This window comes from Colius striatus, chromosome Z, assembly GCF_028858725.1.
Source record: "Colius striatus isolate bColStr4 chromosome Z, bColStr4.1.hap1, whole genome shotgun sequence".
In the NCBI taxonomy this organism is placed as follows: Eukaryota; Metazoa; Chordata; class Aves; order Coliiformes; family Coliidae; genus Colius; species Colius striatus.
In genome coordinates, this window is record NC_084790.1 from 76,076,471 (window position 1) to 76,090,318 (window position 13,848).

The following is a 13,848-nucleotide window of genomic DNA, read 5'->3' on the forward strand; positions in this document are numbered from 1 at the left end:
CAACAGATTTTGGAGGATCACACACAATGTGAATATACTTATTCAGTAAACACTCAAAGTTTACAGATCATTGCATGCAAAATCTCAGAGGAGAATAAGAAAAGAATGAGAGTGTTTTATTTCAATTGCTGCCTTCTATTTCTGTCCATTAACTATATCAGAAAAACCACTCAACGAACCAGAGTCATTCATTTTGTTTCCTATTGCCATTAGTCATGGTAAAAAACCCAGATATAACAGCTTACAAAAGCCTAACTGCAAGAATCTGGATATCCAATATTTTCCCCGTAGCAGATCAAGACTGTGATATTGTTTTGCACACACTCGGTTTTGGGACCCTGGGACACTACAGACCTCAGGATAATGATAGGGAGTGTTGTAGTAGATCTTCTCATTATTTTAGAATCTATAATTAAGCACCAGAAAAAAAGAACTCATAATCACTGTCAAGATTTCTAATTCAATGTGTAACTTGTTCATGGCCTTCAGTGTCTAAAGGAATATCAATATTACATGATAAAGCAAACTAGGGAAAACTTCAGATTTTCCATTTCAAAGCTCTGCATTCCCACTTTATGGATACAGTTGAAGCTTTAAGATATCATTTATCTTTTCATGCAATTCTCCAGGGCTGTGTGCTTTGACAGCTCGCACTCTCACTTGACTATAGGGAAACCTCAGTCGGCCTCTGCTCTGGATCTTATCCTACTCCATGATGCTTAACACCATCAGACCCTGTTGCTCCTTTAGAGCTATACCAGGACCTGACTCCTGGATGTGAGGGATATGACAAGAATCTGCAGCATCACAGTGTATGTTAGACAGTCCATATGAGGTCATGATTTTATGTCATGGCACATAGTTAAGTGGGAGTTATTTCAAGACTCTTCACCACAGGATATGTGCTGTACACAGACTCCACTGACACTGCTGTAACAGAAGCAATGGAAGAGCAGCATCCCCTGCAAATATATGATAATACACATTTGTGTATTATCTACATGGTAATACAAAATCTGCTTTAACTCTCTCATTCTCTGCCTTTAGCGAGTGTAACACCCACATGGGAAAAGAGATGGAGAGAAAATATCTTTGAAGCAGCAGTTAAGAATTAGGAGGTCTTACTGAAACCTCTGGTTCTATGTTAGATTTACAGAAATCAAACATCTAGGAAAAGGAGTTCTATGGGACAAGGACAAAGATAGTAACTGGGATCTTTACTCACCGATCTATCATTGACTTCTGGTTGTCGGTGGGCAGCCCCTGCATGTGCCCATGTCCTAAATGAATAGGCTTGAGCATGGTTAGCCACCATCATGCTCAAGCTCTCCGCATGTGAAGCTTGACATGAGAGCAACATTGTCTGTGGGAGAGGGATTATTCTCATCTGCTCTTTTCAGGGGCTAGATTCACACCTCCTGGAGGTGTGACTCCACCAAAATGCTGTCCCTAAGAATAGTGCTCATTGCACCACAGTTACACAAGTCCAGATCTGGTGGATGAGCTGTTACTTTGGGGGTGTTTTCAGAAGTCCGTCTGTGACGTCCAACCACAGGGAAGTGCTTGGCAGATGGCTGCTACCTTTGTTCACTGGGCAAACAATCGCCTCCTTGCCATAAAAATCACTGGCAAGAAGAGACATTGATGCTTTTGTGCCTAGATGACAGGGGCTAAAGGGTGATACCCAGAAAGATAGCACGTGGCAGAGTATTAACCATCTGAATTTATACCTGTGGCTCAGTGGCATATTCATTTCTAGTAGCTAGACAACCTGTCCCAGAGCAAATTTTAGCAAAACCTTGGCAAATCACACAGCAAGGTGTCATGGCACAACACCTGGCAATTTCACTGGTAGCTGTGTAGTACAAGGTACAGATTGATAAGCAGCTGAGAAGCAGAAATGTCTTTCTCAGGTGCTTTGCTAAATCCTTGCAAGAAGGAGGTGGAAGCACAGTTGATGGCACTTGATTCAACTTCAGCAGTGACATTTGAAGGCACACAGATGCCATTTGCACAAATGTGACCATGGGACTGCGAATGTACTCAAGGATGTATTGAATAAACAAATGGAACAGGCATGTGGTGTCACACAGGCTTTGCTTTCATAGGGAGTACAGCATAGTCAGACCTAATCAGTTTTAATCCTACCAAGTTCTCTGCCTTACTCCTGAGGGTGAGCAGCAGCTTCAACAGAAGACTGAGCAAGTACAACAGGATGCTGGTGGGATCCATCTGGTCCCTGTAAAGATCTTATCCGGACCCTCAGGAGTAAAAGACTGGCCAAACACCAGAAATAAGAAGTTCTATATCCAATCTACAATAGTCTTTTTTTTTTTTCTTTTCTTTCCTCTTTTTTCAGGAATATGTCTAGGAAAATGTGGTCACTGATTATGTTTTCCTATGTTATTCCTTCTACCTGGTGTCATCAGATTACACAGCAGTTAATCACCACTATGCTGAGTGTCTGCACAATGGCAGTGCAGAGGAGGACACAGAAGAAGACAGAGGTGGCACATCTTGATGACCATACACCATCACTCACAGACAGGCCACATGCAGGATCTAAAGGTCTTTTTTGGTCATATCCTTTGACTACATTGCTTTCTCTTCTTGTTCAGCTCAGTACCTGAAGCTGCTGCCAAGCAGGGAGGAGAAGTAAAAAGGAGGGCAGAGCACTGCTCAGTGGTGCAGAGGAGGCAAAGTCCAAATGATAGTACTCTGTTTATCAAGCTCTCATTTGTCTCCATGAGGTTTAAGCTAAGATGAAGAATGGAGGTACATGGTCCAAATTACGCTTCACTGCAGCTCACCACTGGCACACCACAACCTTTCTGTGCTTGTCAGGACCCTAATATGCCTTAAGAGATTTGACCTTAGCGTGTGTCCCCATCCACAATCCAAGTCTCAGGAGATCACTTAAGCCCAGCCATAGCCCTTCAGTCCTCATCTGAGCTATGTTATAGGAGTATGTCTTCAGCCTGATATCTGTACTAAGTTTCCGAGATGGATTTGCCCAGCTCTGCCTTCCAGATGGCCCTTGGGCATATTGTGTAGTCTTACGTTCAGCTCCATCTCCTGCCACTCTGTATGGGTTTCCCAGATAGACCTTGGATTTGGTTCATCAACCTTGTCTGGGTTGGTCAGTATGTTACTAGCATCCTGCCCTATCCTCACACAGCCAGATGCATTAGGACTGCACCCTGGTCAAGGAAGGCATTGCCTGTGGCAGGGTCACCCTCAGCTCCCAGCTCGTCCCCTCTCATAGGGCAGGCCTGCTCTGGCTGTTCCTTCACCTGGTCTTCAGATTAATCCAGCTAACACCTTCCTAAATGGAGAAGGAGTGCAGATTGCTGCAGCTGCAATTCCTTGAGGGGCTACTGAGACCACTTTTCGTGTAATGAGACAACACTCACATCTGCCTTGAGTGTGGCAAACACTGGGAAGTGTTTGCAGGTTGAAGGAGGAAGAAAGAGCAGCTGTTGCCACAATCCTGACCATGATGACAAAGTCCTTGAGGATAACACACCAGGCATCCTTCTCAGATCAGAGCATGTGAGTGGAGGAGGTGAAGCAGAATCTGAGCCCACAACTGAAGCTCCTCACTCTCTAATTAAATGTCAGAGAGATAAGAACACTACTGCTGATCCAGACTGAGACAATGTGTGTTTGCCATAGGAAGTTGTATACATCCCTCTTACTTCACTAGAGAATTCATCAGGTGACTGAGGAGAACAGAAGTGCAACCAGACCCCTTGCTACTGCTCTGGTAGAAAGGATGCTGGTTTGACCCTAGATCCAGATCCAAGATGAAATTTGTCATTGACTTGTGGGCCCTGTATTTCCTCTCCTATTGTCTGAAAGCCAATTTAAAATCTGTTTTAACAGCCCTTTGAGACGTCCCAGTGCAGCTGTGCTGAATTCCAATGTACAAGCAAAGAAGTAAAAGAGAACTGGGATCAGAGGAAACATTAAAAGCATTCAGAAGAGATTTTCTTCTCCAGAATGTTGACAGACAGAGTGCTCGTCTTGCTAGACCAACACAGGGCAGACATCTCTGCTGGGGACACTGTGTCCAGACTGAATTCCCTCAGGTAAGAACATTGATTAAATCCCTTAAATCTTGCTGGATGACAACTGGCATCCTGCTTTTCAATTTATTTCAGTCTTTACACAAGTAAATGTCTTACTGAAGTCAAGAAGGATCTTCTTGACTGCAGTGTAATAGGACTTGACTTTTTGGTTTTACTGACCCATATTGAGTCCGTTTTTGTGCTGCACAAAGTGCCTTCGCATGCTGCTCATTCACACTTTGTTGCTGAGTCATCCCTAATTAATTTTGTGAGCTGGTGGGTAGCTCATACCTTCACACTCAGTCCATCCAGTTAACTGCACAACACTTTAAGTTCTGTTTTACTTTTATAAGCTACTGTGTTCTTGCTGTGCAAGACAAGGCCAAGGATGTCTGGATTGGTTTCGCCAATCGGAGACCTCTAGTTTCAGCTTCAGTCTTCACACTATGTCCAAACAAATTTTGAACTACCCAAGCACTGCCACTGCTTGAAGCTGCTGCCCCCAGCCACAGGAATCACAGCAAAAATCAGAAGAGACATAAGAGACTTCAGAAAAGAGACACTTCCCTTGTTCCCTCTCAGTCTACATGGTCACTGTTGACACAGATGAAGATGACTCCAATCTTCCAGCCTGACAAATCTCATACACCTAGGAGGCACGTTCAGTTCTTCCTCTGAAACTTTCAGCCTCACCAAGAAGTCTCTGTGTCAAGAGATTTCTACCACATGCAGCTCCTATCCACGTCTTATCTTCATCCTACACTGCCAGTCCAGCTTCCTACATTACCCAACTCTTTTGCCTAGCTAGTGCTCAGCTAAAGAAGCTCCATGGCTGGAACAGCGTGGCAGGGACGTGATGCCATTTGACCTCTTGCCTATTTTCTGATGAGCTCTGGGAATGAATTTTGCCTCTGAAGTCTCCTCCAGGTCTCAATGTGATGGATCTGGACATGCCCTTGCACGCATTGACAGACATGGCTTTCCATGGTGTACATCAGGTTCCTCCTGCAAAGCTGGTTTGAGCACATTTGGGTATCTTGCTTCATACTAGGAGGGCAAGCTTTCAGCAGCTGCTGGGGCTGATGTCAGACTCCACACAAGTTTTTCTCGGGTCCTCTCTTCTTCCTTCACAGATATCCTGTTGACTTTGCACCAGGAAGAGATGATAACCACCAACTAACTATTCAGGGATAATCCACCTCTGATTGTACTTTCCCGCTTCTTTGTTCTCACTGAAACTAAAAGAGGACAAAGTTTCTCTGTACCTTTGATCTATGCCTACATAATAGAAACTTGATTTTAATGAAAGGCTTGAGTCTTCACACCAGCTGCAACATACAGCTGGGCCACAGTAGTAAGGCAATACACTACACCTCTGTTTGCATTTCCCTTTCTTTTCCTTATTGGCCTCTCACAGCCACTGCCTCACCCTAAAGAAACATTTATTGCCTCACCTAGCTTTGTTACAAGAACCTGTTCTATAGGTTTTATGGCTTGCATGGCCTTAAGTTATCAAGTAAAGCAAATCTCAAAAAGACACAAATTACAATGCCACTGCCCAAATACTCAGAGTCTCATATCCCAAAGAGCTGAGCTCCACAATGAAGCACAGATTGTCCAAATGCTTCTGTTGTTGACCTGTACATAGGTAAAATTAACTACATGAGGGTAGGAAGATATATTGAAGAGGAAGTACTGCAGCTACAGAGACAGAAATTACCTCACCCAGAAACGTGTCGGTGTGCTGAGAGACAATTGAAGCTAATAGCTGTGCCTGAGCATCTCACAGCATGCTCTGGAGTTCAAACAGTCTCAGTCCACCCTGGACCATATCCTATCGCTTAGCAGTGCAACCCCACAGCATGGATGCAGACAAATCTGAACATTACCAAGAGGCCCAGATTTGACCTTTGCAGTGGACTACAGGACTGGAAGAGCTAACTCTCAGGAACATCATGCATAGGTTGATGGGAGGGTACCAGAAGGCAATCTGCTTTTTTGGCATCTCCAGATGCACCTAGGAATCTATAGTGTAATATCTGAAGTAATTTATGAGCAAGGTTAGCTCTTTCCCTGCACCACGGTGATGCGAATTTAAGAAATGGAACTTTTGTTAGGACTTGTTTGAATTAAGCAGCCCAGAACACGATGTGCAGCCCTGTACAGTTAGGGCAGGGCTTGCACCACAACTTATAGCCTTTTAGTACCTCACCCCCGACTCACTACTTCAAGGCTTGGCTCTGGACACTTCTGGATTTCCTAAGCTTCAGTGTACACTAGACTCCAGAAATCATTGCCCACAACTGACTAAAATGAAGGGTAGGATTACTGAAACCCAATGCCAAGTCTTAACAGATTATATTGAGCTGAGTTTTTGGCTGCCTCTTCTTTCACACCTAATGAATAGACTCTCATGGAAACCCTCCAGAGCTCCCTCAGTTGTCTCCTTAATTTTGGTTATTTGCAAATCCTTGGGCATGTAAGCAATCTGCTGGGAAGCAGTGACACGCAGAGTTAGACTTACGAGTGGCTTTTCACAGAAACCAGATCAGAACCAGAAGAGTTCCTTTTTCTCCCTACCCTGACACCATTGTACATCTCCCCCCTGCTTTCCTGCTCCACTGCTGCACATAGCCTACATTGCAATCATTCAATGCAAGATTACAAATCCACACACATGGGAAACAAATGCAAAACAAATTCACCTTCCCAGTCTCAAATCACCAGGCTTTGTAAGGCATTCATGCTTCATAGTCCTTTACATATATTAAATATAATGTGTTTGATATTTAGGACACGTGCAGCATCTCTGGACCAAGGTAGTCTCTAGCCTGAGTTGGGTAGTTCATGGATGAATGGTGACCACTGAAAACCAGTCAGTTCACCTTGCCAACAGATCAGCTACGTCAAGATCCCTGGTCAGACTTGCTGTCTTACGAGAAATTACAGTGTTCTGAAATGTCGAGTTCTTACCAAGAGAAATACTTGTGATGTTCCTACACCAAAACATGATTCATAGGAGCTTGTGAGTAAAACTGAAGGATGAATTTCACCACTGGAATTCACATACGCAGAGGACAAAAAAATTACGAAATTCATTTCAGTATTTAGCAGCTGCCAACACTTGAAGGAATACATCCTCAAGGTCGTCTTGCAGAGGAGATGACCCTGCAGCCAGGCAGTACAGGTCTAGCAGATAAAGCAAGCCATCCTCTGTGCCAGGAAATGGTCCACAAGCTTTGGAAATCAAGTTGTCCAAGGGGCTCCCTGGCACTGTAGCCTGACAGACCTTTGTCAGAGCCAAGACGTGTCACAGACTTCATGGCACAATGTGCACCTAAGTAGGCTGTTAAAAATCTGGAAATAAAGCTGGCAGGAAGCCAAAAAGGCCAGATTCAAAACCTTCCTGCCAGAGGCGATTTCACTGAAAGAGCCGAGGAACTGACACACTTCCTTTCATGTTTTTCTTTAAATGGAGACACGTTCCCAACAGAAAACTCCCCCCCCCTCCCTCCAGTTTCCATTATTGAAAGGCCTTGGAGCCTGATCTTGCAAATGTTTTGACTCACAAATAATTTCCTGGAAATCTGTAAAATCACTGCCCTGAACCCTTCCAGCACTGAATCTCCTTCAGCTGCCCATTTGCACGTTTGACTCCCAAGGCAGAGCTCCTTATGGTTGACTCAGCAATGAACCATCTCTGGTGGTTCGTCTGCTACATGTTTGCCTTGTTTGCAGAGTCACAGCTAGCCTGCAGTCACATCACCCCCTTGAAAACACATTCAGGACTTGAAGCAGATGCAGCTAGATCTGTGAGTACATCTGCACGAAGCAACAAATGCTGGTTACTTACAGCATATTCAAACCGCAGATTAAAATCCCGGTTGTTTGCTTGAAGATGTCTCTCTTCCTCTGTAAAGAAGAGGCAACACATTAGACACACTTGAAGTTATGTGGAGCCAATACGGATACGAGCAAAGCATTAGAAAACTCAAACAGAGCTGCTAAAAGATAATGTTACCTAGAATCTGCTCTGGGTTAAGCATCCCATGTCAAAGAATTGAAGAGGCCGATGGCAGGCTAGAGGAGCACTGTGGACTGGTACCACAGCACTCTAAGCCCATATTCCATGTCTCCTCTACCCACAACCCACTACAATGCCATCACTGGTTTTACAGGTTGTTCAATTTTCCTTGACTAAAAATTATCACTTAACTAGGGGTGCTCACTATTCCCACCCTGCTCCACCTCTCCCCCCTGAAATCTCTGAAACCGTTGCCATCAGCCCACTGGTAGGGACCTTCTCCAGGTACAAATGCATCCCCTAGCACCATCCCAGATGGGACATCACCACCATATCAATCATGAAATAAAAAAATACTGGAAGGGATTTCAAGAGGTCATCAAATCTACCCTCTACCTCAAGACAGAGTTGTGCCTGTCACTCAATAAATGTGCTAGAAAGCTCCAGTGGTGGCTGTTTTTCAGACTACCTATTCCAGGATGGCAGTGTCCTTCCCCTGGCGGAGATTTTTCCACATTATCTGACATAAAACTCATTACTCCAATTTTAAAAAATATAGATTTTCTCCTAGGATGGTCAACAGTTTGCTTCTTCTCCTCCTTAGCTCCTTGTTCTGCTTGCCAAAGACACAGAATTTATTATGTATTGGAGGCTGTTATGCCTTACTCTACTCTTCTCAAGGGTAAGCAACTTCAGTTTCTTCAGTCACTTCTTACAGGTCAATCTGCCAGAAGCAGCATCACTCTTGCTGCTCTCCAGTAGGCTTCACAGCTAGTTCACCTCATTCTGGACATCCAGTGACCAAAACAGGCCATAGTTTGCAGCTGAGGCCTTACCAAAGCTGACTGGAGCACTAGCTACACTCCACTTATCTTGTGGACAATGTATATTTGGCATGAGAATCCACTGAGAAGTAATTTAAAATAATATCCGTATGCACCGTGAGCACGCAGATGACAGTGTTCCAGAATATGATCCATTTTGGCAGATCCTTTCTGGCAGAGCTGATGCCTCATCAGGCAATGCAAATCTTTCATTTGTCCTTGCTGAACTGTATCCAATTTTTTCAGACTACTTCTCCAGATAGTCAATTCTAATCCTATCTCTCTGCACTTTTAGCTCCTGCCAGCCTGGTGCCACCTTCAGATTTACTGTGTTCTTTATTCTGCCAGCCAAAAGAAAATACTGAATACCAGACTCAGGATGCATCCCAGATGATTCTCTCAAGTTTCATAATCATTGATAACTATTGTTGGCATATTTTTTTTGAGAATCCTGGCACTCACTGAATGGTGATTTTCTCTCAAGCATGTATCTCCAGTTTACTTGTAAAAACGCCATGAGAGACAGTTAAGATACATGACAGCTATCTGAGGCTTTTTCACTAGCCCTCTGGCTACCACTAACATGGAATTACTTTTGGCTTGATGCAGTTTTTCACGACTGCTGACTGTTAATCATCTCTTCCCCACACACACACTTCTTGTTACTTTGAAGTGGTTTGTTGGATCTTTTTAACCTTTCCACAAAAAGTGAAGCAAATATATCCATAATTGCTCACCTTTTCTTTTTCCTCTGTTTCAAGACAGACAGTATGCTTACTCTTTTCCAAGTCTTCTGAACTTTGCCTGACTGTGCACTAGAAACTCTCAAGGGCAGCATTACTGTAGGCCATGCTTTACCTTACCTAGCCAACCCATTCCTTTTCTATTGCAGCCATAAACCTCCCTCTTTCTCCTCTGTTTCTGCCAACTGTTATGTTAGATGTCTAAAGGAAAAAAATAAAACAAAAATAAAACTCAAATCCCAGATTTCTTATCATTATTTGTTAGACTTTTCCCACTGAGTAGAAGACTTAAACTGTCTTTGATCTCCTTCTTGCTAGAAGGGTTACAGAACCCCAGAGATCCCAACTGTTACAGAACAACTTTTATTGCTCCTTAAGTCTTTGATAGCTTTTTCCTAGTTTGAGACTTTGTCACGCAGTTTGTGTTGCATAAAACAAGCTACCTTCTAGAGGCACCCTTCCTCTGTCTGAAATGAACAAGAAGCTTGTGATTTTGCCATTTTAGTGAATCTTTCCATGAAAGAAGATAACTTGTGTGTGTGCCCTTAAAATCAGTTATTTAAGGAAACAACAGCTCTGCTTAGTTTTCCCTCCACCCCAGATTTCCTTCCCATGAGATCACAATTACTATTTCTTAATATTTATTGAAGATTTCCCTCTCAAAGTCCTTTTTAGACATTTTGCTATTGCCACTTTTTTCCTAAGTATCATAGTGATAATTCATAATCACTCCCAGTTACACTCCCTCCTGCTTTCATGGCACCAGCCAGCTCCTCCCATTTGGGGGGAAACAGCCTCCTCTCTAGCTCCAAAACATTACCCACCTCAGCACCAAACCACTGAACAGGTTGTGTTCCTCTACACTGCTCTCCAACTCTGCCTCTGCATAGCTTGAATTCTACATTTACCACCACACTTTGTCTCTCAGAACTCTTTTTTTCCTTTTTTTTTCCCCACACAAGACTGCCCTTCTTGGTTTGCTGTGCCCGTGTTTACCCTTGTAGCATTACTCAGAGATCTGCAATTTGTTCATCCCTTTCTTCAGCCTGGACCTCAGAGCACATGAACATACAAGGAAAACTTCTTTTTCCTTGTCACCTCTGTTACCCTTCCAGAATGAGGTTTATTATTTTCTATTAATATTGCAGCCTCATGACTTATCCCAACACGTGTCTATTATACCTGTTAAATGATGTGTTAAGACATCTAGTTCTTCCTGTTTATTCACTCTTGTATTAGCAAGGGTCTAAGCTATTCAGTGCATTGAATTGCTGCCCTTCCTCCTTTCCCTCCAATAACCCCATAAGTAACACAACATCCCTAATTTTTAAACCCTTTTTTAGATTGCCATCTTTTTTGCTGTCTGTCTGTGGGCTGTCCTCATCAAGTCCTCTAATTACTGATGTAAAGCTACGATAGCAAGTACACGTGCTTTTCTCTTTCTTCAGGCACATCTAACTGTGTCAGGCATTTCTGATTCAGCTCCCATCTGCCCCGACTGGGTGATTGGGACCAACCACAGAGGCTTCATTCAAGGCCCTCAAAGCACTTAATCCTTCACTGCTTTCCTCAGACACGTTTTTCTCATCTTTCACAATGAGCAGAACAATGTACAGAGAGATCAGAGTAACTTGTGTGGTGTCTCAGAGGAAGACAGAAGCAGAGCTGAAGGGGTCCAGGCTTGCAGGGCTTCAACTATTGTGTTAAGTGCCCCTTTAGGAATTTTCCTGAGACCAACTAGTATTATCAAAGCAGATGAAAGATGAAGCTATTTGTTAAAACAGAACTTCCCAACACTCACACATTTCCGCCCATACAGTAAGTGCTACTCTTATCCCCTCCCCAGGGACTGCAAGCCTGGTCCTGGAATAAATGCCACAGAAAAGATAAACAGCTTCAATGTAAAAAGGAATAGGTCCTGGGAAAGAGAACCAGCAGGCAGAAGCAGAGCTGTTTGCATGTATCACGTGCTTACGTGGAGCAGCACAAGCAAGCTTACTGTGACCCTGCAAAGAAAGGCTGGGTACCTGCAGGGGACAACATTGTCTGTGCTTGCCTGCGCTGGTGGTTTGCCCAGCCACCTTCCCAGAAAGGGCTATGGACATGCATGATGGATGAGAGGCACAAAGACATCCAGAACCAGAGCTCTCTGGCTATTTAATCCCTTGCCAGTCCATGAGACACAGGGCACACAGGAGAGACTCAGGGTCACACAGCAGCTTCTGAAAGGCTCTAATGTCTGCAGTGACTTTCTGTTTTCACAGGCTGGGCAGCCTTTGAGGAGACTGCACACAGAAATGAAAATCCATGTGCTCCTTAGCTCTTGCCAGGCCTTGCTGGAGGTGTGAGGAGCTGAATCCCTTCCTCAACCTGCCCCTAGGGTCTGTGTAGCTGGGAAAGAGGCACTTGACACATGCATTTGAATTCGAGGATCTCAGATGTTCCGAAAAAGAAACCACATCTGTACAGGAAAGGAACCTGGCTTCTCACCATAGTGAGAGATGCACTCTCCAAGAATGGCTTTTATATGAGACACAAAAATAGCTGCAAACAGCTTAGGTAGGGCATAGAAATGTGAAGAAATGGAATGTGAAACAAATGAGACTTGCAAGGCATTGCCCTCTTGTGCCCAGTTGCATGGTCTAAGGTCAGGTTTCTTTAACATTTCTGAAGGCCTGAGATGGCCAGGAACCTGGCTGAAAAGTGAACGGAAAGTCTCTGGCCTGCCAGAGACTGTTCCTGCACTGGAACAGGCTGGCCAGATGGGTTGTTGAATCTCCTTCTCTGGAGACATTAAAAATCCACCTGGATGAGCTCCTGTGTGACCTACTGTAGGTGGTCCTCTTCTGGTGGGGGGGTTGGACTGGATGATACATGGCTAATTTTTAGTGTCAAGACTTTAATTTTTGTTACTGGATAACAGCTAATACTTTTGGCTAGGGTGAGAACATGAATTGCAAAGAGTGGCTCACCCAACAGCATCAGCAAGTAGAGCTTTCTGTCCTCTGGCTGCACCAAAAGAGAACCACCACTGACCATACAGGCAGGGCAATGCAGCCTCAGTGTTTTTATTTTTACCAAGAGAGTACCATGAAGTCCTACTACTGTGCCTCTTAAACCATTAGTTCTCAACTATCAGAAACAAGACAATTCTTACTTGTTTCTGGGACTGTTTGAACAGAAATGAAGCCTCTTGCATGATCACAATAAAAACAAAAATAAGTTAGGGTAAGTCAAGCATTACACCAGCTTTGCCTGGAAACCACAGCTCAGCCTATTTTGGCTGTAGATCCAAGCACGCATGTCTTATCATGCCCTGATAATGTTCTGAGAGCATTGAGGAAAAAGGGAGGGGAAACCTGAAGGGCAATCAGATGAGAAGTTTTTCTTGAAACTTTTTTCTGTCTCTAAGCAACTTGAACTTCTCTAAACTGCAGTCACAAATCACTGGAGAGAAGGAATGGGATTTGCTCTCCAAGTTATCATTTCACTGCCACTGAAAACTGCTTCACATTATTCATCAGTGGAAACTCAGTGCACATAAATATGGCTTAATGCCCAGTTCTTGGTCTAACCACTGAGACCGAGTCACTGGGAAAGTGGCTGTTTTCCCAGGCAGACAGATTTAGGAGCTAAACCACAGAATAACATCTGTATTTAATAAAATTAAACCCGTGCCAAAAGTCAGCTATAAATGTAACTGGCCAGCCCACCAGCCTTCTCCATTTAGGACTGTTGTCCTGCAAAAGGTTAGATTCAAGATCTGGTCAGACAGTCTCAACATTTGTTTCTGGTTTAGGCTAAGGAGATGTGCCAAGGGCAGTGCTTTCAACAGGCTGTTGGAAAAATCTTGTAGATACTAGGTCTTGTGGTTCCGAGAAACAGGAGGTTAAGGGCTGCCTGGTTTTGCCAAGTCATATACAAACTAGGGCCTGGTACTTCATGCATGAAACGAACATAGCCCAATTAGGGGAGTACCAGTGCAACTAAGCCTGACAACAGAACAGAGACAACATACACTCTGTAAAAATAATGATCTTTTCTCCACCCTTTAAACAAGCAACTTCAGGACCACAAACATTGCTGCGGTCCAGCCTCAAAGAGTGGCATACAGGAGCTGTGCTCAACTCCTCAGTGTCCCTTGCAGCTTGGCTCTTAGACATTAACTAGCAGCAAGTTGTGAAAGC

At 43.9% G+C, this 13,848-nt stretch overlaps 1 protein-coding gene across 2 annotated transcripts in view; it reads right to left on the reverse strand.

Annotated features, from left to right (window-relative positions):
* The window catches only part of LOC104557438 (phospholipid-transporting ATPase ID), a 73,327-nt gene that overhangs the window by 46,497 nt on the left and 12,982 nt on the right, over positions 1-13,848 (reverse strand). For both annotated transcript variants that reach the window (XM_062019075.1, XM_062019077.1), the window contains exon 3: positions 7,924-7,982. In XM_062019075.1, the coding sequence (XP_061875059.1) occupies positions 7,924-7,982 (59 nt within the window). The remainder of the gene's footprint in view (positions 1-7,923; positions 7,983-13,848) is intronic.